The sequence below is a fragment of the Xiphophorus hellerii genome, chromosome 18, assembly GCF_003331165.1.
Source record: "Xiphophorus hellerii strain 12219 chromosome 18, Xiphophorus_hellerii-4.1, whole genome shotgun sequence".
NCBI classification, from domain to species: Eukaryota; Metazoa; Chordata; class Actinopteri; order Cyprinodontiformes; family Poeciliidae; genus Xiphophorus; species Xiphophorus hellerii.
The window spans coordinates 22,801,519-22,815,144 of NC_045689.1; the positions used below are offsets into that span (position 1 = coordinate 22,801,519).

The following is a 13,626-nucleotide window of genomic DNA, read 5'->3' on the forward strand; positions in this document are numbered from 1 at the left end:
GCCATGTTCATATCATAAGCTTCCATAGTTTATGAGATTCAAGAGTGCAGAACCAAGATAAACAAATAAACATTTGTTTTTCACATATGTTTATTAAAGAAAGATAATCTATATTTGAATAAAAGTCCTTTTGTTTTGTGCAAGATTCTATTGTACAACAATGCAGTAGAGATTTTACAAGCATGTGAAAGGAAATGATCATGCGGGTTAAAATCTTGAGATTTATTTTTCACAGTTCAGCTTTTCTATTCCTTCGTAATCATTAAAGACAATAGCAATGCAAGAGTGCAAATAGAAAAAGTTACATAAGATCCCACAACATTTGATTGGACTATCTGCTCACTTGCGGTTAAGACACACACAAAAAAAACATTTTAACATAAACCTGAAGATACAATCTGATTAAAAGGTATAGAGTAGTGATAATTTGTAGATGCTGTTTGATCAGTTGGTCAAATTTGATGTTTCCACGTTAGTCCTCCAGCCAAAAGGATGACTTTTTCAAGACAAACCAGTCGCCGTGTCAGGAACCAGGGCAGCAACAACCGACCCTAACATGAGCCACACCACCAGGCTGCTTGCATCCACACCAGCACTTCCTGATGCTACAGTGTCGCCTGCTAAACACAGTAAACAACATTTCAGTTTGTTCAGAGTGTTGACATACATTAATGGACATGTAATGTAAGATTATTACAATTTAAAAATACTTACTAGAGCCAGCAGTCACAGGCACATCTTTGGTGGGGCAAAATTAAAGAAATGATCAGGTACAGAATTTACCTTAATGCTGAAGGAATAGTAAGAAAAGGGCATTTATATTTCATAGACCTGTTGCGGCGGTGTAGAGAGGTCCAACTGAGACGGTGGCAGAGTTGCTGCTTTCTTCTCCGAAAGGAGTCAGAGATCTTTTTCTTCTAGCATTACAAGCCTGACAAAATGCAGGTAAAGGTTTCACCCATCATTTAATTATTTATATACTGTTACAGTTTCCACCCCCGTTGAATGTTTCCCATTTTTTTGAGGTACAACCACAAACTTTAAAGTGTTACATTGGGATTTTATGTGACTGAACAACTCATAAGCAATAGGTGCACTACATTGTCATAATAAATTGCAATTAAATTAATTTGCATTTATAATGTGAAAAGTTAAAGGAACATGAATGCAGTTAAAAACTTTTTCTACTTTTTGCACCATTTCCTTCTAAACATTCTACCTCTCTCTTAATTGGTTAATGTGGTAAAGATTACATGAAATAAAGCAGCACTCATAAACAGAGATTCACTTTGGACAAACTTAGCAAATAATTCTTATGCATTTTGAAATATTATTGTATCATTTCACAGCATTGTCTACAATTTCTTTACAGAGTACTGTTAGCAAAGGCGGCAAGGCAGCCTTGCCTGCCTTTAACCAACCTATTTACCTTCCATTCTTTTCCGTGTACTACTGCTTTCAGATCTTTGTAGTTAAAAAGTTTTGTTGCTTTAGTCGACTTACATTCAGCAGCTCTTGACATTTGGTGGGCTCACACAGTCTCAGGATGCAGTGCAGGTAGATGGTGGACTTCTCCTGGTTTCTGTGCTGAACAAAGCGGAAGGCCTCAAAGTTGAACCGTGCCACGTTGGAAAGGCCGTTGCTTGTTATAATTGTCCTTGTCGACACCTGGCAGCTGGTGAAGAGCAAAAATACTTTTGATGCTTTTTTTTGTTTGTTTGTTAGATGTCAACTTTAAGATTGGGTTTTATCCCGACTTTTCTACCCAGTGAAGAAGTTGTACTGATCCGTCTGAGTCATGTTGTAAGGACTGGGAGTCGCAAAGCAGTGATCGAGGAGGACATGGAAACTGGAAACAGGGTTACCAAAGAGAAAATTCTTACATTTTAGCCCTTTATCTATCACTTTGAGCCAGTCAGAGTGAAAATATAGCAGGATTTACTCACTTTCCTGTGAGGTTAACAGCCTTCACCTCCACATAGACTTTGGTTCGCAGCTCAAGACCTGATGACGGAACCGTCAATGGATACCTGTAGTCTGTGTCCTGAGGAAATAAGGCTTATTAAACAGGAGCAGTGACAAATCTCTTTCATTGAGTGGAATTGTACTTACATTAAAGACACCCATTTTTAGTGTATCAATGAAGCTTCCATTATTATTGGTGGTTGCCACAGACACTGAGGAGCTAAAGAAAATCAGAAAGTATAGAAGTTTTTATGAATGAATTTTGGTAATAATAATAATTTTTATAATAAATCAACAGTCACTGCTACTCACGCTACAATCTGTGTGTTGTTGATGAGATACTCCAGAGGGTAGCTGCAGGAGAAGTAATAATACAGATCTGTGGAGTAGCTGATGATCCCTGAATCCGTTTTTGGGGTATCGATGTACGATGAGATGATAACTGTCTGAATACTTGAGAAACTACTGAAGGGACCAGAGGGGTCTGGAGTTTCATCCACGATCTGAACATGAAAGCACAACACACATTCAGTTCACCCTTAAATCCGACAGGTAAGTATGCTCCAACATGCTCCAAGCGTCATGCTTTACATGCACAGACTGGCGGCAGGAGTTGTCCACGCTGTTGTTTACAGGCAGGTAGTAACGGATGATCGGAGGCTCCACGCTGTCATCGATGGACCCCAGGCAGGCGGTGTTGTTGTGGTTCCCATTGAGAGCCAGGTTGGAGGCGTTGAAGCCTGCCCACAGCGCCGTGCACAGGTTGACCTCTATGGTTATCATGGTGGTGCTGCATTCAATTGTCAGATCTGAGTTCTCTAAAAATGATGAATCAAAAATACTTTCACAGATTTTTGTCACTCATTTTAAATGTCAATGTTACACAATAATTTCACATCATTTCACATTCATATCAGGAAAAAGAAAAGTTTTTCTTTGTGGTGGTTCTAACTACGCTAGCCTATTTTGTATTACTACGATGATTAGTGAACTTTCATGCAAGTTTGATTTAATGCTGATTTTTTGTTTAATTGCATTGTATCTATATATTGAAGGACTTCTGAAGTTTGACTTTATATTGATTTTAAAAAATTTGATTATCTGTACAATGGTATTCATGTCCTTGGTGAACTTTTACACCTGTATGTATTAAATGTAGATTACTCAATTTATTTATTTATGGATTTATTTGTTTTGGTAAGGCATAATCTTGGTTTTAAATATTTACATGTAGTATAACTCTTTGCTTCAGTTTGCTATATTTATTGCTTGAATATTTAAATCACCTTATACGGATTTAAGATTATTTTATTAACGATACTTAATGGTTTATTTGTTTTATTGCTGTGATAAATGGGATTTTAATTTGTCTATACAAGTGGACTGATTTGGTGATGTAAGTCTAGACATAAATTGAGTCTGTCTGCAACTGTAACATGCAGCTTTAGAACTAAATTGAATTTAAGTGAATATTTTTTACTTAAATGTATTTTCAATGTAGTTTAGTCTCTTTTGTTCTTTCATTCTCTCTTTCTTCATTGCTTTCTTTATATCTTTTCCTCTCTTTCTTTTATGATGTAATATTTATTATAATATTTAGTATATATTTTTATTTAACTAATTTTATTTCAACTCAGTGATTAAATAACTTATTTACTGTCTCTCCATTGACACTAAAACAAATTGGTTTCCTCAGTAAGTGAAAATCATATCTTCTCTGCTATTCATGTATTTCTATATATTTTTCAGGTTTTTTGTTTGTTCTTCCTATGTTTTGTCTTGTTTAGTTCAGTAGGATTTTTGTAATTCACTTTGCATTTCCCCTTGCTATTTTTTCTTTTTGGTAAAGTACATTGTGTTGCTTTGTAAGTAAAGATAGATAAGTTCTTTCATTTTAAAAAACTCTCCTAAATATTAATATGCTGATAGATCCTTACCTGGTGTCCGCTCATACATCTTGGAGCAGTTGTACACACACAGGGCAGGCTGGAGGAACAGGGCCAGCAGAGGGAGACAAAGGAAAAGATCCATGCTCTCTGGAGGAAGCTATCAGTTTGATCTTAGCTGAAAATGAGAACATGGTGACAGAACAGCATGGGAATCCATCCACCTTTGATAGCTTTAACAGATTTAGTCAGTTAAATGCACCATTAACAACATGTTAAGTTTTTGTTTTTTTCCTCAGATTTCTATCAATGAGTAGAATCACCAAAACATTGCAGCGTTCTTCACAATCTTCTGATTGATTTTGCACAATAAAACCAAACTCACTATGTCGGCTATAAACACGATCCAGTTCAAAGTTTAGTTAAAGAGCTGCATGATGAGCTGAAGAGAGTCTTACCTTGCTGATAGCTGTGCAGATGTTTGTGCCAGAGGTAGCTGAAGGATGCAGCCTTTATAGGACATGTAAAACCACTGCAGCATCACTCCTCAGCCCTCCCTTTGACTAATTATATATGGTGCACAGACACAAATACTCGCTTTCTGCATCTGCCTATGCCGTGACCTTTCAGGAAAACAGCAATAGCTCCTGGCATGGTTTATTGTCAGATGTTCTTCCAGCAGATTATTGTGTCAGTAGGTTTTGATATAGATCCCTCAGGTTAAACCGTACGTGCTGTCTCAGGTGTTTGTCCTTAAGAAATGGTTGCTAAACACCAGATGATACAAAGATACTTTATAAAAGTCATAACTGACTACAGTGTCATCCGCACTCCTTTCTACCTGACGATATGTAAAAGGAAAACTGAGATTTTTTCTATTATTATTATTTGATACAAGTTTTTGAGCTTTTAATTAGTAATCCCTGACTAACTGTTGATCGGGAATAAAAACATGATGCGACACTTAGCCACTCATCAGAATGGAAAAGATAAGCGAACATGACCTTCAAGAAATCCACTACTAACCTATATTTACAGTCGGAGCAATACCATAAAAATAAAACCTCTGGAACTGTCGTAAACCAGACTTAGCAAGGACCAAAGTTTATCTTTCCACCATCTCCAAAGAGATGGTAAGGGAGGTACAATAACAAAAATAAAGGTAAAGAACCACAACAGAGGGGGAAGGGCTGGGGTCACCAAGTTATGGCAACTATTTATGAAAAGATACATAACTTTATAAGACAAAGATCTTTCTTCTCTGCAACGACACTTTACTATATACAAAAAAATCTAAAGAACCTCATGCTCACTGTTATGTATGATGAGAGATCTGTGATGCTGATGACCTTTCTCTTTCAATGTCTAGGGAACATTGTTCAGGTGCATCACATCTGTTTGTATTGAGATTTCACAATCAGGTAAGCAAATATCTGATTGAGTCTGCATTTTAGCAGAATCATGATTCAAAATACATCACCAAATCAATGCAAAAATGACTCACCAGACACATATTTAACCTTCTTCCGTGTATATCTCAGTGCTCAAACACACAGTAGATCCCTATAGAGAAGACACCGTAAGACAGGACCCAGAACTCTGGAAGAAGTATAAGAGGTATGATTATTCCTCTCTATATATCCTCTAATCCAAAACTGTTATAGAACAAGATGGAAGACTGTTCCCTTAGTAAAAACAGTGTTTCTCAAAGTATTCACACCAGGATATGTAACAAATGTGGAAAAGATTTAGTTATTTTTATTCAGCCAGGAAGTTTGTTTTGATAGAAAGTGATGGTCTCATCTTCCAGAAGATGAGACATTATGAAAGAGCAATCCTTTTTTTAAATTAATTACATTTTCTCTTTTTATTTCCATTGTATCATAAAATGACAAAGTGAAAATGATTTCTCTTTTCTGAAATATAAATCTTCTTCTAATTGCAGAGCAGCTTTGTGCATTTTCTGGTATTTAAAAAGTTTATCTTTGATGATGAGCTCCAGGTCTTTGAGGATGAATGCCTCCTTGCCATCACTCATGATATGATTAGATAAATAAATAAACAAATAAATAAATAAATAAATTACAGTAATATCAGTGGACAGTGGACAATATTATTACTTGTGACATATTTTCATCTGTCAGCCATGTGATAGAATGATACTTAAAAAATGCATTATGCGCAGATTTTCCGATTTCACAAACTGCACAAACAACTTATCTTCATTTTTGCAAAGACCGCCGAATCTGTATGTCAGAACAGTAACCAGGGACAACAACTACATGCCTTTCAGGCCAGTAGAGATTTCCTGTCTTAAATTGTGGATTCATGTCTAGAGAACAAAGCTTGAAAGTTGATCACAGCTGCCATGAGGGAGAAAATGCAGCTACAGGCCACAACTGCTGTTCAACTGAGGACATTCTTTGTTCATCTGAAGCACAGAGAGAAAAGGAGTGCTAGCTCTTCTGCCAAAATCCTCATGGTGACAGAAATTGTTTGTCACATTATCTATAGATGTGCCATTCTTTTGTGACCTTACTAACCCAATCTGACTTCATGCTGGTGTTTAGAAACAGGTGCCTTTGTCACTCTTTATGCCAGTGAGTCATGGCTTCTTCTTTATTTTTAATTGGTCACTCTGCCTGCAGGGTCAAATGGAGAATATGATATGAATAAGAGTTTGTGGGCATAAATAAAAGGATCACCGTCAACAGCCTACAATCCAGAAATGAAGTTGTGTTTTTTTAGCTTTCTTCGTGCTGTCAGACCAACTCTATTTAAGGGATTTCTTGACTATACACTGGGAGTACTATGAGTAATCAAAAGAATAAATATTATACTTCTCTGTATAAATGTATATAGTTTTTGAGAATTTTTTTAAAAATATTATACATTTCTAACTTAGGGAAGTTTAATGTGATACTGAATGGATTTTATAAGACCTGTCAGTTATCAGAGAACCTGTAATCCTTTTCTTTGATAATATGTGCAAGCAGATAGAATCATGGTCGCAATATGCTGCAGTTATGTGAGCAACTGTCATGAGTTGTGGTTTTTGAAGGTTTTGGTGGTGAGGTAGACACGGTGGACCCAGATTATGGTGAATAGTTAAAGTTTAATGACGAACAACGAGGAGCACAGAGAAGTCCAGGCAGCACAGGTGAGCATAAAGGCAAGGAACTCAAACGCCAACACTCAACGGTAGCATTGATAGTAAACAACACAATGGAAGACAGCTAACAGAATAGACAAGGATCAGGGAACACAGGAGGGATTAAATACACAAGGGGTAATCAGGGAACAGGAGACACAGCTGGGAACAATTAAGGTTAAGCCGAGACAACAGATTAACTAAATTGACACAGAAAAAAACAAATTCTCACAGTATCCCCGCCCGCCCTCAACAACACAACCAGAGTGGGTGGAGGGGCGTTGGACAGAGGACCAGAGTCCAAAGAAAACACAAGAAAAACAAACTAGGTCCACAACAAAAAACAACCCAACAAAGTTGGGCGGAGGGGCGCTGGACGGGGGACCAGAGTCCAAAGAAAACATAACGAAAGCAAAATAAATTCAGTCCCCCAGAAATCAACACGGGTAGGAAGGGGCCTGTTGTGAAAGGGTTCTTTGAACCTACGGCGGTGACATCATATCCACATGAGCAAAATGCGGCTCCCTTGCTTCCGCTTTAAGTTACTGTGACAGCTAGAAAAGACAAAGTCCTATTTCAGAAGCAAATAAAGCAATACCATGAACATTACTGTCTTCCAAATATAATGGGCTTTTACGTTTTCATGGATTTCCAAGTGATCCTGAATTAAGAAGACGGTGGCTTGTAAATATTCGTTCCTACCAGTTGAAGCTAACGCTGCACAGCAAAGTTTGTATCCTTCATTCACTCCGGATCAGCTTCTTCAGCTTAAAACTACTGGGGGGAGATGGATGGTAAATAAAGGAGCTGTCCTGTGTCATTTCCATGGAACAACTTCTGTATTCAGCCTGAAAGAGCAAGTGTATGGGAACGAGTGAGCAGACCAGAGCTAGATTACCGAGCAACTGATCCGCCTGTACACACTGTTTAGATACTTAAATAGCACATTATTATAAGAAAAATGTCAGAGAATATTGCCTACTAGCATAATCTAAAGCTAATGTTAGCCACAAAGTTTAAAGAAAGTAAAACCCACCTTCGTATCTGTGAATGTAAACGAGGCGAACATCTTAAGACATTTCTTTAGTTTACTTGTTGGGGCTTTGGATCGATGTACATCATTAATTGACTAGGTTATTCTGCTCTAATAGTAGAATATTTACAACCAGGTTTGGGATTTGGGAAACTTCAATAAAGGTTGATTTCACCACTTTTTGTGGATCTCTGTCATAGTAGAACTGCTCCAGCTATAAACTACAACACCTAGACACTTCAAACTTGGACTGGATTATTCTGCTCTAATATCAGAACAATTTAATCCATGTTGGGGATTTGTGAAACCTTTATTTGATTTGTGAAACTTCACTTCACTTCACAGACGGCTGCAGAAGATCTTTCCTTCCTACAGCCACCACAATCTACAATAACTCTTTGAAGAATTAATGAGTTACGCCAACATTTAATTTCCCTTTGTAATTAATAAAGTGGTTTTGAATTAGAATTTAATAAAAAGAAAACTGCATGGAACAAGTGTGAATAGTAATCTGAACTTCAGTGACGTTTCACAAATCGCATAAAGGTTTCACAAATCCCAAACATGGATTAAAATATTCTGATATTAGAGCAGAATAATCCAGTCCAGGTTTGAAGTGTCTGGGTGTTGTAGTTTTGAAATTTGAGCAGTTCTAGTGTGACCGAGATTGAAAAAAAAAGGACAAATGGTTCTTTATTGAAGTTTCACAAATCAGAAAAAAATTTCACAAATCCCAAACATGGTTTTAAATATTCTGCTATTAGAGCAGAATAATCCAGTCCGAGTTTGATGTGCCTAGGACTAGGTGGTGTAGTGTTTTTTTAACTAGAGTAGATTAAAGATGAGGAACGTAGTAAAAAATTAGGTGAAATCCCCCTTTAGCCATTTCCCGAATCGGAAGATGGAATTGGAAACCAACTTCAGCTTCGTCGTTAGTGAAGCCATTTTCGGTGTCTTAAGAGAGCAGCACACAAGTGCAACAAAGGTTTTAAGCGTGTAAAGTTTTCTAGCCTGAGATAAGTTTCAAATAAAACTATCTCAAATGACTTGAGCAGATATATAACATTACCGACACAACAAAGAGAAATGTTCCTTAAAAGTCTTTATCTGCGTGAGTAATAGGGTCAAATTGAGAATATCATGTGTATGGATATTGCATTATTCCCACCAGTTTAGCCTCTGTATGTGTACGAGTCATATTAGTAGTGGGAGTTATTGTTGAGTTTGACGCCCTCTGCTGGACCAAGTTAACAAGTGTTCAAATGTCTTTTGTTTTTTGGGTACGATTATGACTCTACAGCACGGTGGAAAACAAATCTGTTCCATTCTACCACCAGACTCAGTTGCTCAGGCTATATTTAGAGAGAAATTAAAGATTTTATGAGTGTGAGAGTAACATTTTGAAGAGAGATTCAGGGAAAGATATCCTGCTCTAGAATTAAGAGAATTAGACTCCTGCAAAAATATTCCTCACGTACTAAACGGGTAAAATACCCTATTTCTCCCAATCTAACAACAGTTTAATGCTTGAAATGCTGTTATCACACACATGCTAAATTTTAATTGATAAGACTCTTTTTCTTTGCTTTGGGAACCTTTTTAATGACATAAAAATAGCTTTCAAAGTAACGTGTCATCATGGAATGCACTCAGGGTGATCCCATTCTTCTTTCTCCCTCAAACAAAATCAATTACAGGTTGTTTTTGCAATTGGTTTCGCAATTGTTGTTATTGATACAATGACAACAGGTGACTCATAAACTAACAAGTATTTTAAAGTCTAATCTCTAACATTTTATCTCCAGCTATTCTATTTCTTGTTAGTTTGTTGTTTTCATACACAATTAAGACTGAACGTTGTTTTTTTTTTACATTTATTGAACTACCATAATCAGGGGCACAGTTCTTTGAACCTGAGTATGTTCATTTTAATAACTGCAGATTATCATTATTTTGTTGTTTTGTAAAATGAAGTACAGAAAAGCTGTTATTTAATCTTCTTTTGGATTTTTTTGCTGTTACATTTACAGAGAAGCTTCAGTCAGCCACACTCTGGAAATGGAAACTGAACCAAAGCAATGGACAGGAAGTGAAGTCCTAAAAAAATACTGTCCTCTTCCTCCTCTGTTTCCTTTCCTGTTCAGAGGCAATCCCTCTTTTCTATCCCTATAACTCTCTGTATTTATCTCACTATGTGTCCTTGCTTTTCATCTTTTTACCAGAAGCTTTTGTTTTCACAGTGAAGTCTGACTCATATCCTCTTCCTATAAAGCTCCAGTAATTTTCTTCTCAACAAACTCTATTTAAATATGACATACGATAAGGTTACTCCACTTGCAAACAAATCTATTGACAAAACTAACTTAGAGGCACTTCTCAATTAATGATTTAATAGAAAAAAAGTTGATTTATTACAGTTAATTGATTCCTCAAGTGAAATTTCAGTCAATAAGAGCCCAAACGTCTGTCTCTGGAAAAAAAAAACAGAATATCATAAAATACCAATAAAACTACTTTAATGCAGAAATATCATTTTAAGACTGTTGACTTCACAGCTATCCAGTAGACAGTTTTGTTTTTAATTAAGCTCCATTAGTAGAACCAAATCTATTATTACTGGGGTCCAACAGAATTAGAGTTAATGTTAGAAAACAAAGGAATGCATTTCATACGTACAGTGTTTTATCCTGTCATATTGTTGGGAAGTTGAGTGGAAGGAAAAAGTGTTATACAAAAATGCCTGTCAATGTTTATAGAGCCACCACATTGAGACTTACCAAGGTTATGGCCTACGGAGCTAAATGATTACACTGTTGCTTCAGTCAAAGTCTTTTACTGAAAGTAAATTATGCACAGCTTTTCAAAATCAAGGTTCCAGTACCTGGAAACTAACTATGATTAAAGGCTTGTATTCATATTTATTGATCCTGTATCATTTTCTTTAAAAAAAATACTTAATGAAACATTTACTGAAATCAACATTTTAAAACACATCCCTTTATGAGATGAATTTGTAAGACATCTCACTTTTACAATCTTATTATTGAAATAATTATTTCATGCTATTTTATTGAGACACATTTCTTTGTTTATCTATTCCACATACAGTGTGCTGCTTCCACATACATATTTGTATACGTGTGAGCGTGTGTGGGTGCGTGTGTGGGTGGGTGTGTGAGTGGGTGTTTGGGTGGGTGTGGGTGTGTGTGTGTGTGTGTGTGTGGGTGCGCAAGTATGGGTGTGTGTGCGTGTGTGTGTGGCCCGGTTCTCCTTCAGAACCAAGCTGCTGGCTTCATGGAGCTGTGGTTCTGGTTTCCTCCTGATCAGAACCAACAAACTCTGACAGCAGATTTCTACAAACTCTCTTAAAGCTGCAGCTTCTCAGTGGGAGGAGAATGGTTCAGGCTTCCTGATTGGACACAGAGACAGCAATCAGCCAATCAGAGGAGCAGCAGCTTGCTGTGTTCCTGTGTTTGTGTTGGTGTGAAGATGAGTGTTGTTGCTGTGTCCATGTCTCCAGGAAGTCCAGCTGGACTCCAGCCGTCCAACATGTCTAGAGACAGTGGTCCTCATCCATCAAACTGTGGCAGCAGCAGATCTGATCTCAGATCTGTTTGCTCTCTCAGCTCAACAGGAAACAACTGATCGGGTTCATCCTGGTCACAGCTCTGAGATCAGTCTGACTGCAGCCTGGAAACCATCTACTGGATGTGCTGCGTCACTGACTGCTGCTGGAGAGAGGCTGGAAACACTCACTGATCTGCTCTCTCCTTCCTTCTTCTCTCTGCAGGTTCTGATCTCTGTGAAGTAGAGAATGGTCTCAGTGTCCTGCTGATCCTCAGAGGTTGAAGCTGCAGCAGTTTGAGTCTAAAGAGACTCTGACTGGATCATGATGATGACCTCTGACCTCCAAGGTTTTCCTCCCGTTTATTTTCTCGTGTCTGTCATTTATTGTTTGTCTCTTTGGATCAATAAAGATCCAATTCAAACTGGGCTCCATTTAGAGGCTTCGTGGAGTTTTGATCTGAACTGGATTCAACTGGAAAGTTGATCTTTTTTCTCTCTGATTCATTTTCATCCTGGAACCAGAAATGGTCTGAGAATGGAAACATGGGAATCATTTTCAGTTCAGCTTTGAAGCCATGAAAGACACTTCAAACCTCTTTTCTCTGCTGCTTCGTCCTTCTGCTGACATGAAAATGTTCCTCAAAGCTCCACAGATAAAAAGATGCTTCACTGGAAACTGCAGCGAAACTTCAGCTTCCATCAGAGAAACCAGTTTAACCAGTTTAGAACTGGATGTCCTACAGAAACTCTGATCTTAGAGCAGTTTTCAGAAACATGTGGAACCTGGAAAATAAAGATTTTATATATTTTATGTTCATTGTAAAAGCTAAATCTTGAAGTTTTACGTCATCATTGATTCTCAGCTTTAATTTCTCTCAGTTTGTTTTGGTTTTTACTTTTTTAACTCCATATTTCATGTTTTGAGTTTTCTAGAGAACTTCGGGCTCTTTACTGTGATTTTACTGATTTATTCAAACCTCAGAGAATCACTGGGATAATGTGCTGATTGGTTCATGTTTGATTTTCATAATTCTTCTAATGTAATGTGGGTTGCTGGGTGTTTAACGACCAAATAAAGTTTTTAAAAAATCTTTGTGTATTTTTTATGCAGCTGATTGTGTACACATATAATAAATAAACTTGTCTTGTACATTCTGCGTCTTCTTCTCACACTTTTTGCCTGAGAGGAGAGTCTCTCCCTCAACCTAGGTACCCTTAGTTTAAACTTTAAGGTTTAAAGAGCTGTTGCTCTTTTTGCTTCAGCTATTAAATATTCCTTTTCTTTCCTTCTTTCTGTGCAACCATGAAAGCTGTGATCCCACCCGGCCCGGCTCAGTTGTTACCTGGTACCAGGAGGAGTTGGTTCTGTCAAGAAAACTGGCATAAGGGTATGAGATCTTTCCAGGCACACGCAGAAAAAGATGCATAATGGCTTGGAAGAAATAAAGTAATCCTGTAGTTTGATTAAAAGTTAATTAAGTTGAATAAGTCTGAATAATATGAGTATAAGTAATCACTCAATAACTTTCTGCAAAGAATCTCGGATTAATGATCTGTAATGATTTAACTATGTAATGATTATGTTAATGATTAACAATAAGACAAAAGATGTGATTTATTGTCAATGAATATGAAGTTGTAATCATTTGAAATCAATTCAAATAGGATGAATGTGTTTAATGAGTTATAATAAATAATAGTGAGTTATAGGAAAAGAGAGGAATGCAGTACAGCCCTGAAACAGGAAATGTCGCAAGCAGTTCTGAACAGATGGCCGAAGCGCACAGGATGGGTGGTGCGGTGAGTTTGGCTGAGGCAACGGAAAAAGAGGAAGTACGGGAACTTCCACTATGGTCAGCAAAAACAGGTTGGGAAATGTAGGGACTTTTTCATGAGAGACAGCAGATGTGAAGCAAGTCACGTAGACCAAACCTCCCCATACACACACATGGTGGAGAGAGGCATAAAAAGGGGCTGAAAAGAGGAACCAGTTGTTCCCAGTCCGGCGGCGCAGAAGGAGAGAC

The 13,626-nt window shown here is 37.3% G+C and overlaps 1 protein-coding gene across 2 annotated transcripts; it reads right to left on the reverse strand.

Moving 5' to 3' along the window:
- Positions 1 to 72: 72 nt before the first annotated feature.
- LOC116708274 (zona pellucida-like domain-containing protein 1) lies at positions 73 to 4,421 on the reverse strand. 2 transcript variants are annotated; one of them, XM_032546144.1, is made up of 11 exons: positions 4,310 to 4,421; positions 3,903 to 4,029; positions 2,557 to 2,783; positions 2,278 to 2,468; positions 2,113 to 2,185; positions 1,947 to 2,044; positions 1,766 to 1,849; positions 1,504 to 1,675; positions 832 to 931; positions 715 to 738; positions 73 to 617 (listed from the first exon to the last, which is right to left on the reverse strand). In XM_032546144.1, exons 2-11 carry the CDS (start codon positions 3,994 to 3,996, stop codon positions 502 to 504), a joined length of 1,179 nt encoding a protein of 392 aa, XP_032402035.1. In that variant the 5' UTR covers positions 3,997 to 4,029; positions 4,310 to 4,421; the 3' UTR covers positions 73 to 501. The 2 variants fall into 2 exon arrangements, with proteins under 2 accessions (XP_032402035.1, XP_032402034.1); XM_032546143.1 differs by having other exon boundaries at positions 73 to 620.
- Between the last annotated feature and the right edge of the window lie 9,205 nt (positions 4,422 to 13,626).

Excerpts from the sequence above, each read along its gene's own strand:
- LOC116708274 (XM_032546143.1), bottom strand. The coding sequence starts at position 3,996 with ATGGATCTTTTCCTTTGTCTCCCTCTGCTGGCCCTGTTCCTCCAGCCT. Across the intron at positions 1,850-1,946 it reads GCTGTTAACCTCACAGGAAA|TTTCCATGTCCTCCTCGATC; the intron begins GTGAGTAAATCC and ends CCCTGTTTCCAG. Across the intron at positions 621-714 it reads GCCTGTGACTGCTGGCTCTA|CAGGCGACACTGTAGCATCA; the intron begins GTAAGTATTTTT and ends TACTGTGTTTAG.